At 40.2% G+C, this 12,223-nt stretch overlaps 1 protein-coding gene across 1 annotated transcript; it reads left to right on the top strand.

Moving 5' to 3' along the window:
- The first annotated feature begins 5,314 nt into the window (after window positions 1-5,314).
- LOC147461687 (uncharacterized) lies at window positions 5,315-10,454 on the top strand. Its single transcript, XM_086501550.1, has 4 exons — window positions 5,315-5,368; window positions 5,559-5,732; window positions 5,827-5,904; window positions 10,428-10,454. Exons 1-4 carry the CDS (start codon window positions 5,315-5,317, stop codon window positions 10,452-10,454), a joined length of 333 nt encoding a protein of 110 aa, XP_086357676.1.
- The last annotated feature ends 1,769 nt before the right edge of the window (window positions 10,455-12,223 follow it).

Genomic DNA, 12,223 nt, shown 5'->3' on the forward strand with positions numbered 1-12,223 from the left:
CTAAGAAGCTTTATTGGTATGTGTGCATACTATAGACACTTCATAGCAAAGTTCTCTCAAATAGCAGGACCATTACATGATTTAACAAAGAGCAACATTAAGTATTTATGAGCTGATAAGGAGCAAAATGCTTTTGACAAGATCAAAGAGAAGATTACCTCTTAACCAGTCCTCATGCTTCCGAATTTCTCAAAGCCATTTGAGGTTTAATGTGATGCTTGTGGTTATTGCCATGGAGCAGTTTTGCTTCAAGAAGGGCATGCCATAGCATATGAGAGCCGAAGGCTGAATACGGATGAACGAGTCTTGGGCATTTACGAGAAAGAGCTTTTAGCTATTCTACATGCCCTAGACACATGGAAGCACTACTTATTGGGGACTCCATTTATTCTACAAACTGACCACCAAAGTCTCAAGTATTTCATGAAGCAATCCAAGCTTTTTGACAAACAAATAAGGGAAAATATTTTTTCCACAATTTAACTTCCATATTGCTCACATTGCTGGTAAGCACAATCGAGTGGATGATTCACTTTCACGATGACCAAAAGTTATAACTACTCACAATGATCTATCTTCTATGATAGATGAGTATGATACTGACCCTAACTTTAGAGACATAATGTTAGCCCTTGCTTTGGGGAAGAAAGAGGAACCATTCACTTTGCAGTATGGTTATTTTCTCCACGGAAATAGGCTATGTGTTACCCATTCCCTTTGTGAGAAAGTTATGTATGAATCCCATGCTCATTCCTATGCGGGGCATAGAGGCATTCAACCTACTCTTCAAGGAGTAGAGACGTATTTCTATTGGCCTACCATGAAAGTGGACATACAAGAGTATGTTTCAAAATGTGTAGTATGTCAAAAAACCAAGTATGATGGAGAGAAGCAACCTGGATTACTCCAACCATTGCCTATCCCAAATTCACCATGGGAGAGTATATCCATGGATTTCATCTTTGTATTACCCAAGTCTATCCATGGGATTACGGGAATATGGACAATAATCGACAGGTTTAGCAAGCGAGCACACTTTATTACTATCAAAAAGACTACTTAGGCACACCAAATGGCAAATCTCTTCATATCACATATTTTCAAACACCATGGATTAGCAATATCCATCGTGTCAAAGAGAGATCCTAGAATGACCAGTAATTTCTGGAAAGGTCTCTTTGAAAATCTAGGAACAAGATTGAATTTCTCTTCGGCCTATCACCCACAAACGGATGGCCAAAGTGAGATAGAAAATCTTACGATACTCGATCTACTAAAGACTTATGTTACAGATCGAAGTAGATCAATGCTCACAATGTGAAAAGTACTTACCTCTTGTAGAGTATGCCTAGAATAATACTGTACATACTTCTACGAGAAAAGCACCTTTTGAGATCATTGAGGGAAGACTTAAAATTCCCTTAGTACTCAGAGTACATGGGAAGATCTTCGCTGCCAATGAGTATAGTTGTGACCTACGAGAATATTTTCAAAAGATTAAGGAGGGTATATCCATCTCTTAACAAAGGCAAAAAGCTGTTGCTGACAAGTATAGAAGGGCCTTAACCTTCAAAGAAAATGATTGGGTCTTACTTAAGTTTCCTAAAGCTGCTACTAACAACCATAGAAGGGCCTTAACATTCAAATAAAATGATTGGGTCTTACTTAAGTTTTCTAAGGCTCGATTAAGGAAAACGAAGGGGAAAAAACCTACAGGCCATCAAAAGTATTATGCTTAGCTAGCAGAAAGATAATATGGTCCTTTCCAAATCTTGAAGCCTATCAATGAGATGGCCTACCAACTCAAGCTGCCTAACCATTGGATCATACACAATGATTTTCATGTAAGCCTACTCAAGCCCTATAAAGGAGAGCCACCAAGTACCCTCCCGAAGTTGAAGACCAGAAAGAGGTGCTACAACCCGAAGCTAACTTGTCTCTGGCATGAAGACAAGGTTCTATGACATGGTAAGATTATCTGAGGGTATCTTATTAAGTTCAAAAATTATCCTTTTGAAGATGCTAGATGGATGCAAGGAATACAACTTAAGGATAGTATGAACCTTGTCAATGCTACAGTCAGAAACGTCGCGAGCCCTACAAAATAGCAAAAACAATATACTACAAGCCATGAAAACAAACAAATCTGCATACCTTGAATCACACAATGCATAGTCCAAGTTGTACAAGAGCAGAGAGAGACAAAGAGCAAGATAGATTGAGAGAGCATGTGCAGGTGCACCTTCTAGAGCGGAGTGCTAGGCCAACACAGCGAGAGAGAAGAAAGGAGAGGGGAGGAGAATAACACAAACACTGGGTGCAATCTCCCCACGTGCAAGAGTGACCATTTCCCGGCCTCTTGCACGTATTTTATTTATAGATTTTTTGAATGGTCAAATTGAGTACAAACTGGCCGGCCAATCATAAATGGACAAAGCTCATGAAGAGAACTTGAATAATAAAATGTACATAAGATGTATATATGCTTGAATATTTCTAGATTGGTCAAGCCCTTTTCCACCTATCAACTGTAAATGAATAGTAAAATATCAATTCCATAACATACCTCTCCGTTAGAAAGGAACTGTCCTCAGTTGTTGCGAAGATAAAAATCTGCAAACAATACTTATAAAAAATAGTGATTAGTATGCTGTGTCAAAAACATCACATAATAAAAGAAAAATTTATGAAACTAAACAACATTAGCTTATGCCTGTCTTCATCCACATACTATCTATTCTAGTGTCCCATACCACTAGAATAAGGAGTATACGTCATACCCTGATGAATCAGGATATCATTGGTCACACTCATCATTCAATAACCAATCATCATCAATGTCAAGTCCACGTCGTGACAAAAGAAAGCATCATATACTCATTTCAAATCCAATTCCAAATAACTGTGAATTTCAAATCCAAATCCAATTTTTTTTTCATTTTGTATACCCTGGAAACAAAATCATACCAGTTACAGTGGTGGCCAGCCACTGCAGCATGATTTTGTGATCGGTGTTGCCTCAATCGCAAGTCTACACCAGTAAGATGTGCTGCCTAAATCGGCGAATCTGCACTAATGCTTCCTAAATCGGAAAAACCGCATTTGACATTGTTTTAAAAATCATGAATCTACAATTTGTGGTTGTGCTGCCTAAATTGGCGGATCTGCATCAAGATGAGTATCTACACACTGCCTAAATCGGCAAATTTGTGTGTCTGTGATCAATGGACTAGTCTAGGCATAAAAATATAACATTTATCACATGTATGAGATCAATTTGGAGCATGTTTGAGGAGGAGGGTACTTAAAAACTATTGTTCACTGTCCAGAGCACCTTAGCTCACATGAGTAGCTGTATAGCTTAATAACAAATCCTCTTCAATGTTTAGTGCAAGCATAGGCCCTAACTTTAGAGATGGTTAATCGCACCCGCTATAAGAGAATGTATATATACAAAGGATCTTTTTATTTATTTTTTTGAAATTGTCCAATGTTTTTATCCTTATTAAAAACTGCTTGAGTTGGTCTCCCTAAATATATATATCAAGATAAACAATTGATAAATAAATGGAGAGGGTAAGTATTATGATAGTAGTATATCAAGCGAGTGTGCTATAGTATAAACAGAGGGGAGATGGATCATAATGATGAGATCTTAAGACAAATGATAGCCATAGGTATGTTTTGGAACTGACTCGTTAAAGGGAATTAAAATGCAATAGAAAACATTGAGAAATTATGTACCTAGGGGTGGTTCAAGGAAATGGCTAGGAATCAAATTGTTGAATGCTAAACAAGTGCTTATAATTAAGCAAGTACTTTAAAAGTGAAGGTTAGTAGCAAAAGCATCATTTGGTTAATGTCAATCAAGATAAACAATTGGATTATATAACAAAATTTATAGACTAAACCAAAATACAAATGTTAAAGCCACTTTCAATGCAATTATGATCAATATAAATTTCACAACTTTATAGTGCGCATAAAGTTTAGATCCTACAACATTGTATAAGAGAAAGTTGTGAAGGAAGCATGCAAAAATTATTGACAAGATCAGTATCAATTTTACAAAGTTTGCGAAAAGAAGTATAAGATTCTTTAGGAACGTGTTATATACTTGTTCAAAATAATCACAATTATGTGCCATTTTCAATATACATTAATAGTGTTTTATTTGGAAGATTTGTTGAAGGCTTCTATGTCACTAATGAATACATACAACTTACATATTGACATGTCTATATGGAGGTTCCAGTCTTGCTAATGGATCATACATATAGCTCTTGATTTGAAGGTAACGTGACTTTCATTTAGAATTGGCGGTGCTGGAAGGCATGTAACATGTCGCAAGCAGGTACATACACCCATTGAGTTGTTTCTTAACACAAAAAGAAAGAAAATGGAAGCTATTCGTGCGTTGAAGACTAGGTGCTAGCATGTATAACAGAAGAGGGGGGGGGGGGGGGGGGGGGGGGGGGGGGGGGGGGGAATACTAGCAGAGGTTAGCATTTGCCAGTTGTGTCAGAAAGAGCCAAAGATAGAGTTGCATATGTCAGTGTCCAGTATACTATGAGATATGAGGCCACTTTCATTGTCTATTTAGTCAGGATCAAAGATTTTTTGGGTTGTTTTCGCTAGAGTTGGCCAGACACTAGGAGAGTCTCTTGAGGAGATGAGACAATGGGAGAAATTTACAGAGGGAGATCATTGACTTCTTTAGAGCAGAGACTCGGCATTTAGATGAACAAGCTTCATAGCCGACTTCAGAGTCCAACAATACCAAAGGTGTATTGATCATTGTTAGAGTCATTAAGCTTGGGAGAGCTAGATGGCCATGTCTTATACGAGGGCCACTAGGACATTGATGGAGGCGGTTATTGACAACGTTCTTCATGAATCGATGCAATACATCCTTGGATAGGAGCCAATGGCGGTCATCCTCATATACTGATGTTCAGTTTAGCCTTTATTTTACTTCAATTTATGTTGTATCCAAACATTGTATTAGATCCACCAAGATTGTATTGCTTGGATCTCATAGGTTATTTTGACCTTTTTGAAGACGATTAATATAACGTTTTGTGGTGGGGGGAAAGGGGGAGCTGCTCGTTAGCAAGTGATGCTGTAAAGCAATTATTTGATTGCCGCTGTGATCACTAAAGCAACGGTGAAGAAGACAAACAAGATAGCCATGAGAGACTACCCCAATTACAACCAATTAATTAATGAGTTACATAAGGGGTGTAAGTATGAGGCAACGGTGTAAGTGAGGAAGACTGTGAGAATAAAGGCTGAGAAGGTTGTGGCCACAGAGATGATTAAGGTCAAGAATGGTATGCGGGAACGCCCTCTGCTACCACATCCCGAGGTTGAAGTGCATACACACGCCCATGAAAGGAGGAGGAGGGCAAAAATCCACAGGGGAGTAGCCCCTGACCCGGTTAAAGCAAAGATGGGAACCGTTTCAAAAGAAGTAAATGGTGCTGCCCCCTCACATAATGCTCAAAGGAACAACTCGCATCTTTCTTATGTAAGCAAAACTTCTGCTCTCCCTGCAGAAGCGTTATTCCTGCAACATCGAAATAACTGCAGCAAAGATTGAGCTTGACTGGCCCAAGTTCCTTATCTCCCTATCTCGGAAAGAGAAAGAACATGATTTTTTCATGATCAAGGGCACCAAACTCCCTCAGAGCCCAAAACGCCGACATAAAGTTGTTGAAAGAGCTCTGCACGTAAGTGTCCTTTTTGCTTGGACAATTTTTTGTAACTGGCTAGGTTTTTGGTTTTGAAGGATCCTGACTTGTGGTGAACTGCTTGGTCCTACAGTTCTGTACTCCAGGAAGTTGCTTGACCGATTTGTCACGCGGCCGGGACGATGTCAGAGAGAAGAAATGTGTGAAGAAGGTACTGTATTAATACCGCGTCTCTTGAAAATCGTATAACACACGTCTTCCAGTGATAAAGAATGCATGATTTCACTTGCTTACCTGCAGTACTATAAGTGATGATGGTCGTAAGATGTCGAGAGCATAATCAATCGAGTGTAGCCAGCAAATGGTAGGAATATCATCACTAGTACTGCAATAAACACTGGTATCTGGCCCTGCAACAACTGATGAGGAATTTGGTGAGCCTCCACCACCATTACAAGGTGGCCGCATAAATTTGCATGAGACTCTGCAGCAGTGCAGCTTCTAGAAGCCTCCAAGAATGTATTGAAGTAGTTGCAAAAGAGAGAGTGGGCTCGCATGATGCAACCTCATTTTTTTGTGAGCATCAACCATGAGCTGTTTTGGTGTCCATTGCGTCACATGTGCATGCAAAGCCAGCAATCACTATAAGGCAATTGACCAAGTGTCTAAGGAGCGTTCACTGGAGCTGCATAACGCATGTAGACCGAGAGTAAGAGACTGGCCTGCAAGAAGTCTACTGCGAGTACACCATAGTGTATGTCCAGGCTAGCCACACGAGAGGTTGAGGGAGATTGGGAGCTGCAGGGTTGGTTGGTAGTTGCAGAGCGTGATGGACGCCGGGATGTGGGGTTGCATGGCCGTCGGTGAGAACTGAGAGAAGAGAGCGAGAGAGTTATTCTAAGGGCTGCCATCGGCATGCGGTGCCCAGGCTATAGAAGTGGATGGCTGTGTGTGTACCTAAAAATAGAAAGCGATATGCATGCACAGTCTATGGGAATAGCTGGCTGAGAGCCCCAAAGTTGGTGGGTTGGTGAGGGCTACATGGCGGCTGAAGAGGTGATGGCCAGAAAACCACTGCATGGGTGGTTGGTCGAGCGGCCGCACAGAGAGAGAGAGAGAGAGAGAGAGAGAGATAGATAACTACTATGGTTGGGGATAGATAATCTCTGGTTTGCTCATATGTTGCATGGTCGTGCAAAAAAAAAGAGGCAGTTGGGTGGGTGCATGCATAGCGTCGTCAGTTTTACTGACGACAGAGAGAGAGAGAGAGAGAGAGAGAGAGAGAGAGAGAGATTTCATGTTGTTGCAGGTGGGCCGCTAGTTAGTGGTAGAGAGAGAGAGAATCTGAGAGAGTCCCTTGCACACAAGCTGCGCCCATCCCTCCGACATGCGCGGCAAAAAATAAAAATAAAAAAATTCTACCATTCCTCCATCCAAAAGACTTGCTCTGTACAGTGCCTTCAGCCAATATCGCTCCAATTGATGCGTGAGGATGACAATAGACTGTCCAGGTCTCTCGTCTCTACATGCTTCAGCTACAAGCCACAAGGAGCGCGCTTGGGATTGGTTCCCACGAAGAGAATAATAAGGTGTTTTGAACTCAAAATTAGACAGATAGGTCTTGTTCTTCGGGGATTTTTCTACACGAGAACCCACTCGGGTTTCTCCAATTGGTTCTTCTCTCTTTGGATTGTCATTCTATAACATTATATATATATATATATATAATCCCCTTTTCATTATTCTCTTTCTTCTACAATCTCTATATGTGCTTCATTCTAATTTACCTTAATCGAGATCTTAATTGAGCTAAACATGTTCTAATTTTACATTACATCACAATCTAAGTACTTTTAATATCCTATCTAATGCTATGCACTATTCCTGTTTTTGCTAATTGAGTATCCCAATATGATTTAATTTAATTAATTTTATTATTATTATGTTTAATTAACATAATATTTACACTAACAATCACTATACTATGACAATAAAGAAGGGACTCTCTCTCTCTAATTCCAAAAATCACTAATTATATCCTGCCATCAACACTAATTGGTGCAATCGACAGAATCTACATACATAAGAAAGAAAATTACTTAGCTTCTGCTTGTCTGTACTTTTATCTTGGAGAGTAGCCTAGGCTTTGATACCACTGCTACAGTTAGAAACGTCGCGAGCCTTGCAAAATAGAAAACACAATATACTACAATCCATGAAACGAAAAAATCTGCATACCTCAAATCACACAACGCATAGTCCAAGTTGTACACGAGAAGAGAGAGACAAAGAGCAAGATAGATTTGAGAGAGCACGTGCAGGTGCACCTCCTAGACCGGAGTGCTATGCCAACACGGCGAGAGAGAAGAGGGGAGAGGGGAGGAGAATAACATAGACACTGGGTGCAATCTCCCCCCGTGCAAGAGTTACCATTTTCCTCTTGCACGTATTTCATTTATAGATTTCTTGAATGGTCAAATTGAGTACAAACTGGCCGGCCGGTCATAAATGGCCAAAGCTCATGAAGAGCACTTGAATAATAAAATGTACATAAGATGTATATATGTTCACATAGAACTAGATCGGTCAAGCCCTTTTCCACCTATCAGCTGCAAATGAATACTAAAATATCAATTCCATAATAGCCAATGCTAGCAATGCTACATTAGAGTAAGCACATGTACAAATTTCTTTTAAATGACAATTTTTTTTGTCTTATAAGACTAGTTCTCTTTTTATTGTGCACAAACTTAAATACTATGCATGCTTAGAATCATGTTTCTGATGACGACGTCTCTCAAACACCAAACAAGTAGAATTTGTCACTCTACTTGGGAGAATGAAATGGACTAAAGAGCAGACATGCTTGCGGTAGCTATGTCTCCCAAGCACCAAATGGATTAGTCATCCATCTTGGAAAGATGTCGTAGGGTAAAAAGGGATCCTCTACCCGCTAAGTAAGATTGACTAATGGCTAAGGCTTTATCTCTTCCTCATAGTCGAGGAGGACGACTATGATTTCAAGAGAGTGGTAATGTCATAAAATCTAATATCTAACCAACCCAAATGATTTTCTCATATTAAACTGATCATTTAATGTGGGAGAATAAACAGGAACAAGAGTTAGGATATAGCCATGTGCGTATAGATCTATCTCAAAACGGGGCCGATGGTAAAGGGGCCTAAATGAGAGATGGTCTATCAAAGAGCAAGGCTAACCAATGCAACATAAAGACATTAGGGTTAGCTTCATTGAAGACCTCCAATAGTTAGTGTCAAAAGTCCTTTGACCTTAGGTAAAGCTAGGGCTGTGCTTAAGCTGGGAACCCGGCCCAAGCTTCAGGTGCTTGTCATACCTGATGTGACTGAGATGCTTGAAGTGCTTGATGATTGTTATGCTTGAAATGCTAGGGCTGTACTTGAGGTGGGAACCCAGCCCAAGCTTGAGGGGCTTAAGGACCAAGCTTGTGCTGAGAACTAGGCCCAAGGTTGAGGGGCATTAGGCAAAATTTGGACTCACAAAGGGGCCCTTTAAGGAGTTTGACTTTACCTCTCTCTACCAAACCGGGCGCATGGATAAATGTTTGCAAACAAACTCCAAAGTTGGCGGAGGTTTGACGGTTTGAATGTCCTCTTCAATCTCTATCTATTGATATATAGCACGCCATGAGATTCCTCATATTTTAGAAGATTCTTTTTTTGATTCACCTATGATGTGACAACTATGTCGGAATCTAAGTGAATCAAAAAAATAATATTCTAAAATATGAGGAATCTCATGGCGTGCTATATATCAGTAGATAGAGCTTGAAGAGGACATTCTAACTGTAAAACCTCCACCAACTTTGGAGTTTGTTTGCAAAAATTTATCCATGCACCCGTTTTGGTAGAGAGAGGTAAAGTCAAACTCCTTAAAGGGCCCCTTTGTGAGTCCAAATTTTGCCTAATGCTTAAGGACCAAACTTGTGGTGAGAACTAGGACCAAGGTTGAGGGTCTTGAGGTGGCACAAAATTCAAAGAAAATCCCTACAAGGAGGGGGCGAGCCATGCAAGAAGGGGGGGTGGTTTCTTGACCACTCTCTCTCTCTCTCAAAGGGCACCCCTTGCCCAAGAGGCAAGTAGGACACATGTCAAGCCCCTAGCTAGGTTACCCTCGTGGTATGCCTAAAGCCTATTGGTTGGCCACCCAAGGGGTCCAATGATAATTTAGTGGATTTAATTTCATTGATTTAGCATTTATCAGGCACTCTCTCTCAAAGGGGAAAGGGGGACACTTGTCCCAAGGCTACCCTTGTTGCTTGTTGGTATGACTCTTGCTTGTGATTGGCTAGGCCTAGAGCAGTCCAATGAGCTTGAAGCATGAGCTACAAGGGGGGGTCAACCAAAGCAAGTAGGGGGCCTACTTGAGGGGTATAATCTCTCTCTCTCTCTCACACACACACACACACTATGGAACATGCACTGACATATCGCACACTTAGACCTACATGGTCAACCCTATGATGTAGGTTTGACACATTATGCCCCATTTTTTGGATCGGCTCTATGTTAGTCCTGTTCAACCCAATACTGGCAGTTGCAAAGTCTAAACACATGATTCTATATACACACTATGTCACAAAAGCACACAATACATGGAACATGGTAATGCATAAGGACATACAAACTCATAACACACACATGCTGGCATTATAACAAGACGTCATTTGTACTAACAGATTTTTCATGACACAGACAACAACATCTTTGGCGGAGGAGTAGTCAAAAGACAAGGACATACAACATGAGCAGGCTGATGAAGCATTCAAGCAATAAACCCCTTCTATTTTTTGGTTTTATTCTGGCTTAGATAAGCCAAGTCCTTTGTAAAATGGTTTCCAGATGCATGATAGAATCCTTCAAGTTATCTGTAAATGCGTGTTAACATCCCTCAAATTATCAAAATTCTGCTTCAGGTCGCAATAACACTATGAAGTCCGTATCAACTGGTACTTACTGATATAACAATTGGCTACCTTTTATAAGATCAACATAGAAACTAAGGCGTATGTTTTAAGCCTAAGCAACTTGCATTTGGAGCCTGGCTTAAAAAGGCATGCAGCGTTAATAGCAGCGCCGTATACACTCCTGGCGAGAAATCGCTGTAGCTGGCATGGCCATAGACCGCCTTTAAGGCACCGGACTCCGCTTCCCTATAAAACCAAGGCATCGCAAGGCACACTTAGCACTATATGCACGTATACACAAAGCATCATACACGATCGTTTTTCCAAAGCATCACACGCACAGAGTTGCCGTAGGTGGGCGTCCTGAGAAGGCACGGCACACTTGCTACTGGTGGCGCATTTGCTACACTACCAAGCCCAAAGGCGTCAGCCTCTATTACCCACAAAGCTACTGCGCAAGCTACAAAAGATACAGAGGAGGTACATTAATTTTTTTCAAACGTATATGTTGAAATACAATAACCATATAATAAGTTGAACCATTCCTGGTCTCCATTTTTCCTCACAGAAACGTTTTGTAAGACATAGTCTTGATTACTAGTCACTTAACGATTTCTCATAAGGGACTCAGTTGTATGCACACACATCTCAAGGCACTGTATGCCGTAAATAATCACAATTGTATGCCGTAGATAATCAACCTGTGATGGCACGGCACATCGACTGGTGTGTGCGCAATTGGTACACTAGCAAACCCAAAGTCATCGCTTTCTACTGCACATAGAGATAATTCGCAAGCTGAAGACATATACTACACACAAGGCTAACTTGCAAGCTACAAATGATACAGGGGAGGTACGTTCACGTTTTTGTACAACTTATCTATTGAAATTCATTAACAACACTGTAGGTTAAACCATCTTTTGTATCCAGTTTTTCATAGAAAGTTGTATAAGGCATGGTATCGTCTTGTATTTACTCATTTTCCGGTAACGATTCCAGTAACAGTAATGGCTTTCTATTCACTCATATTTATAGTAAATATGTTTTAAAGGCATGGTTTTGTTTTCGGTTAACACATCGTCTCTCATGCATAAAGTACTCATCTATTGATACACATAGGAAAAAAGCATGGCATCACGAACTTAAGTTTCCGGTGATAGAACTAAAACTTGCATACAAGCATGCAATCCGATTAAACATTGGTAGGATATGTGTACAAAGTACAACAATAGGAAGGTCCACAAACAACCTATATTCATGTGAATGGCACATAATAGGCACAAAAAAGAATACCTCGCTCACCCATACTCTTGTTTTTGCATACTTATGCATAAGGCGTACATTCATAACGCAGTTAAGCCACAATTTAGCATGAAAACAGGTTCGTAGTGTACCTAAACTAAAAAAGATATATGGTCCGACTAATTGTTGTACATAAAATTACTTGAAGGGAACGGTTGCAAGGAGAGAAATACCTTGAACCTACAAAGGCAAAGGGAGCACTTCCGATGTCTACTGCAAATAACAACAAGGTGAACTGATAGTGAAAACCTAGAGTATAAGTTTTTTTTTCAAAAAATA

Source organism: Adiantum capillus-veneris, chromosome 3 (assembly GCF_014529385.1).
Source record: "Adiantum capillus-veneris isolate H3 chromosome 3, ASM1452938v2, whole genome shotgun sequence".
Taxonomy (NCBI): Eukaryota; Viridiplantae; Streptophyta; class Polypodiopsida; order Polypodiales; family Pteridaceae; genus Adiantum; species Adiantum capillus-veneris.

Excerpts from the sequence above, each read along its gene's own strand:
- LOC147461687 (XM_086501550.1), top strand. The coding sequence starts at position 5,315 with ATGATTAAGGTCAAGAATGGTATGCGGGAACGCCCTCTGCTACCACAT. Across the intron at positions 5,733-5,826 it reads TTGTTGAAAGAGCTCTGCAC|TTCTGTACTCCAGGAAGTTG; the intron begins GTAAGTGTCCTT and ends TTGGTCCTACAG. Across the intron at positions 5,905-10,427 it reads AGAAGAAATGTGTGAAGAAG|ACAACAACATCTTTGGCGGA; the intron begins GTACTGTATTAA and ends TTCATGACACAG.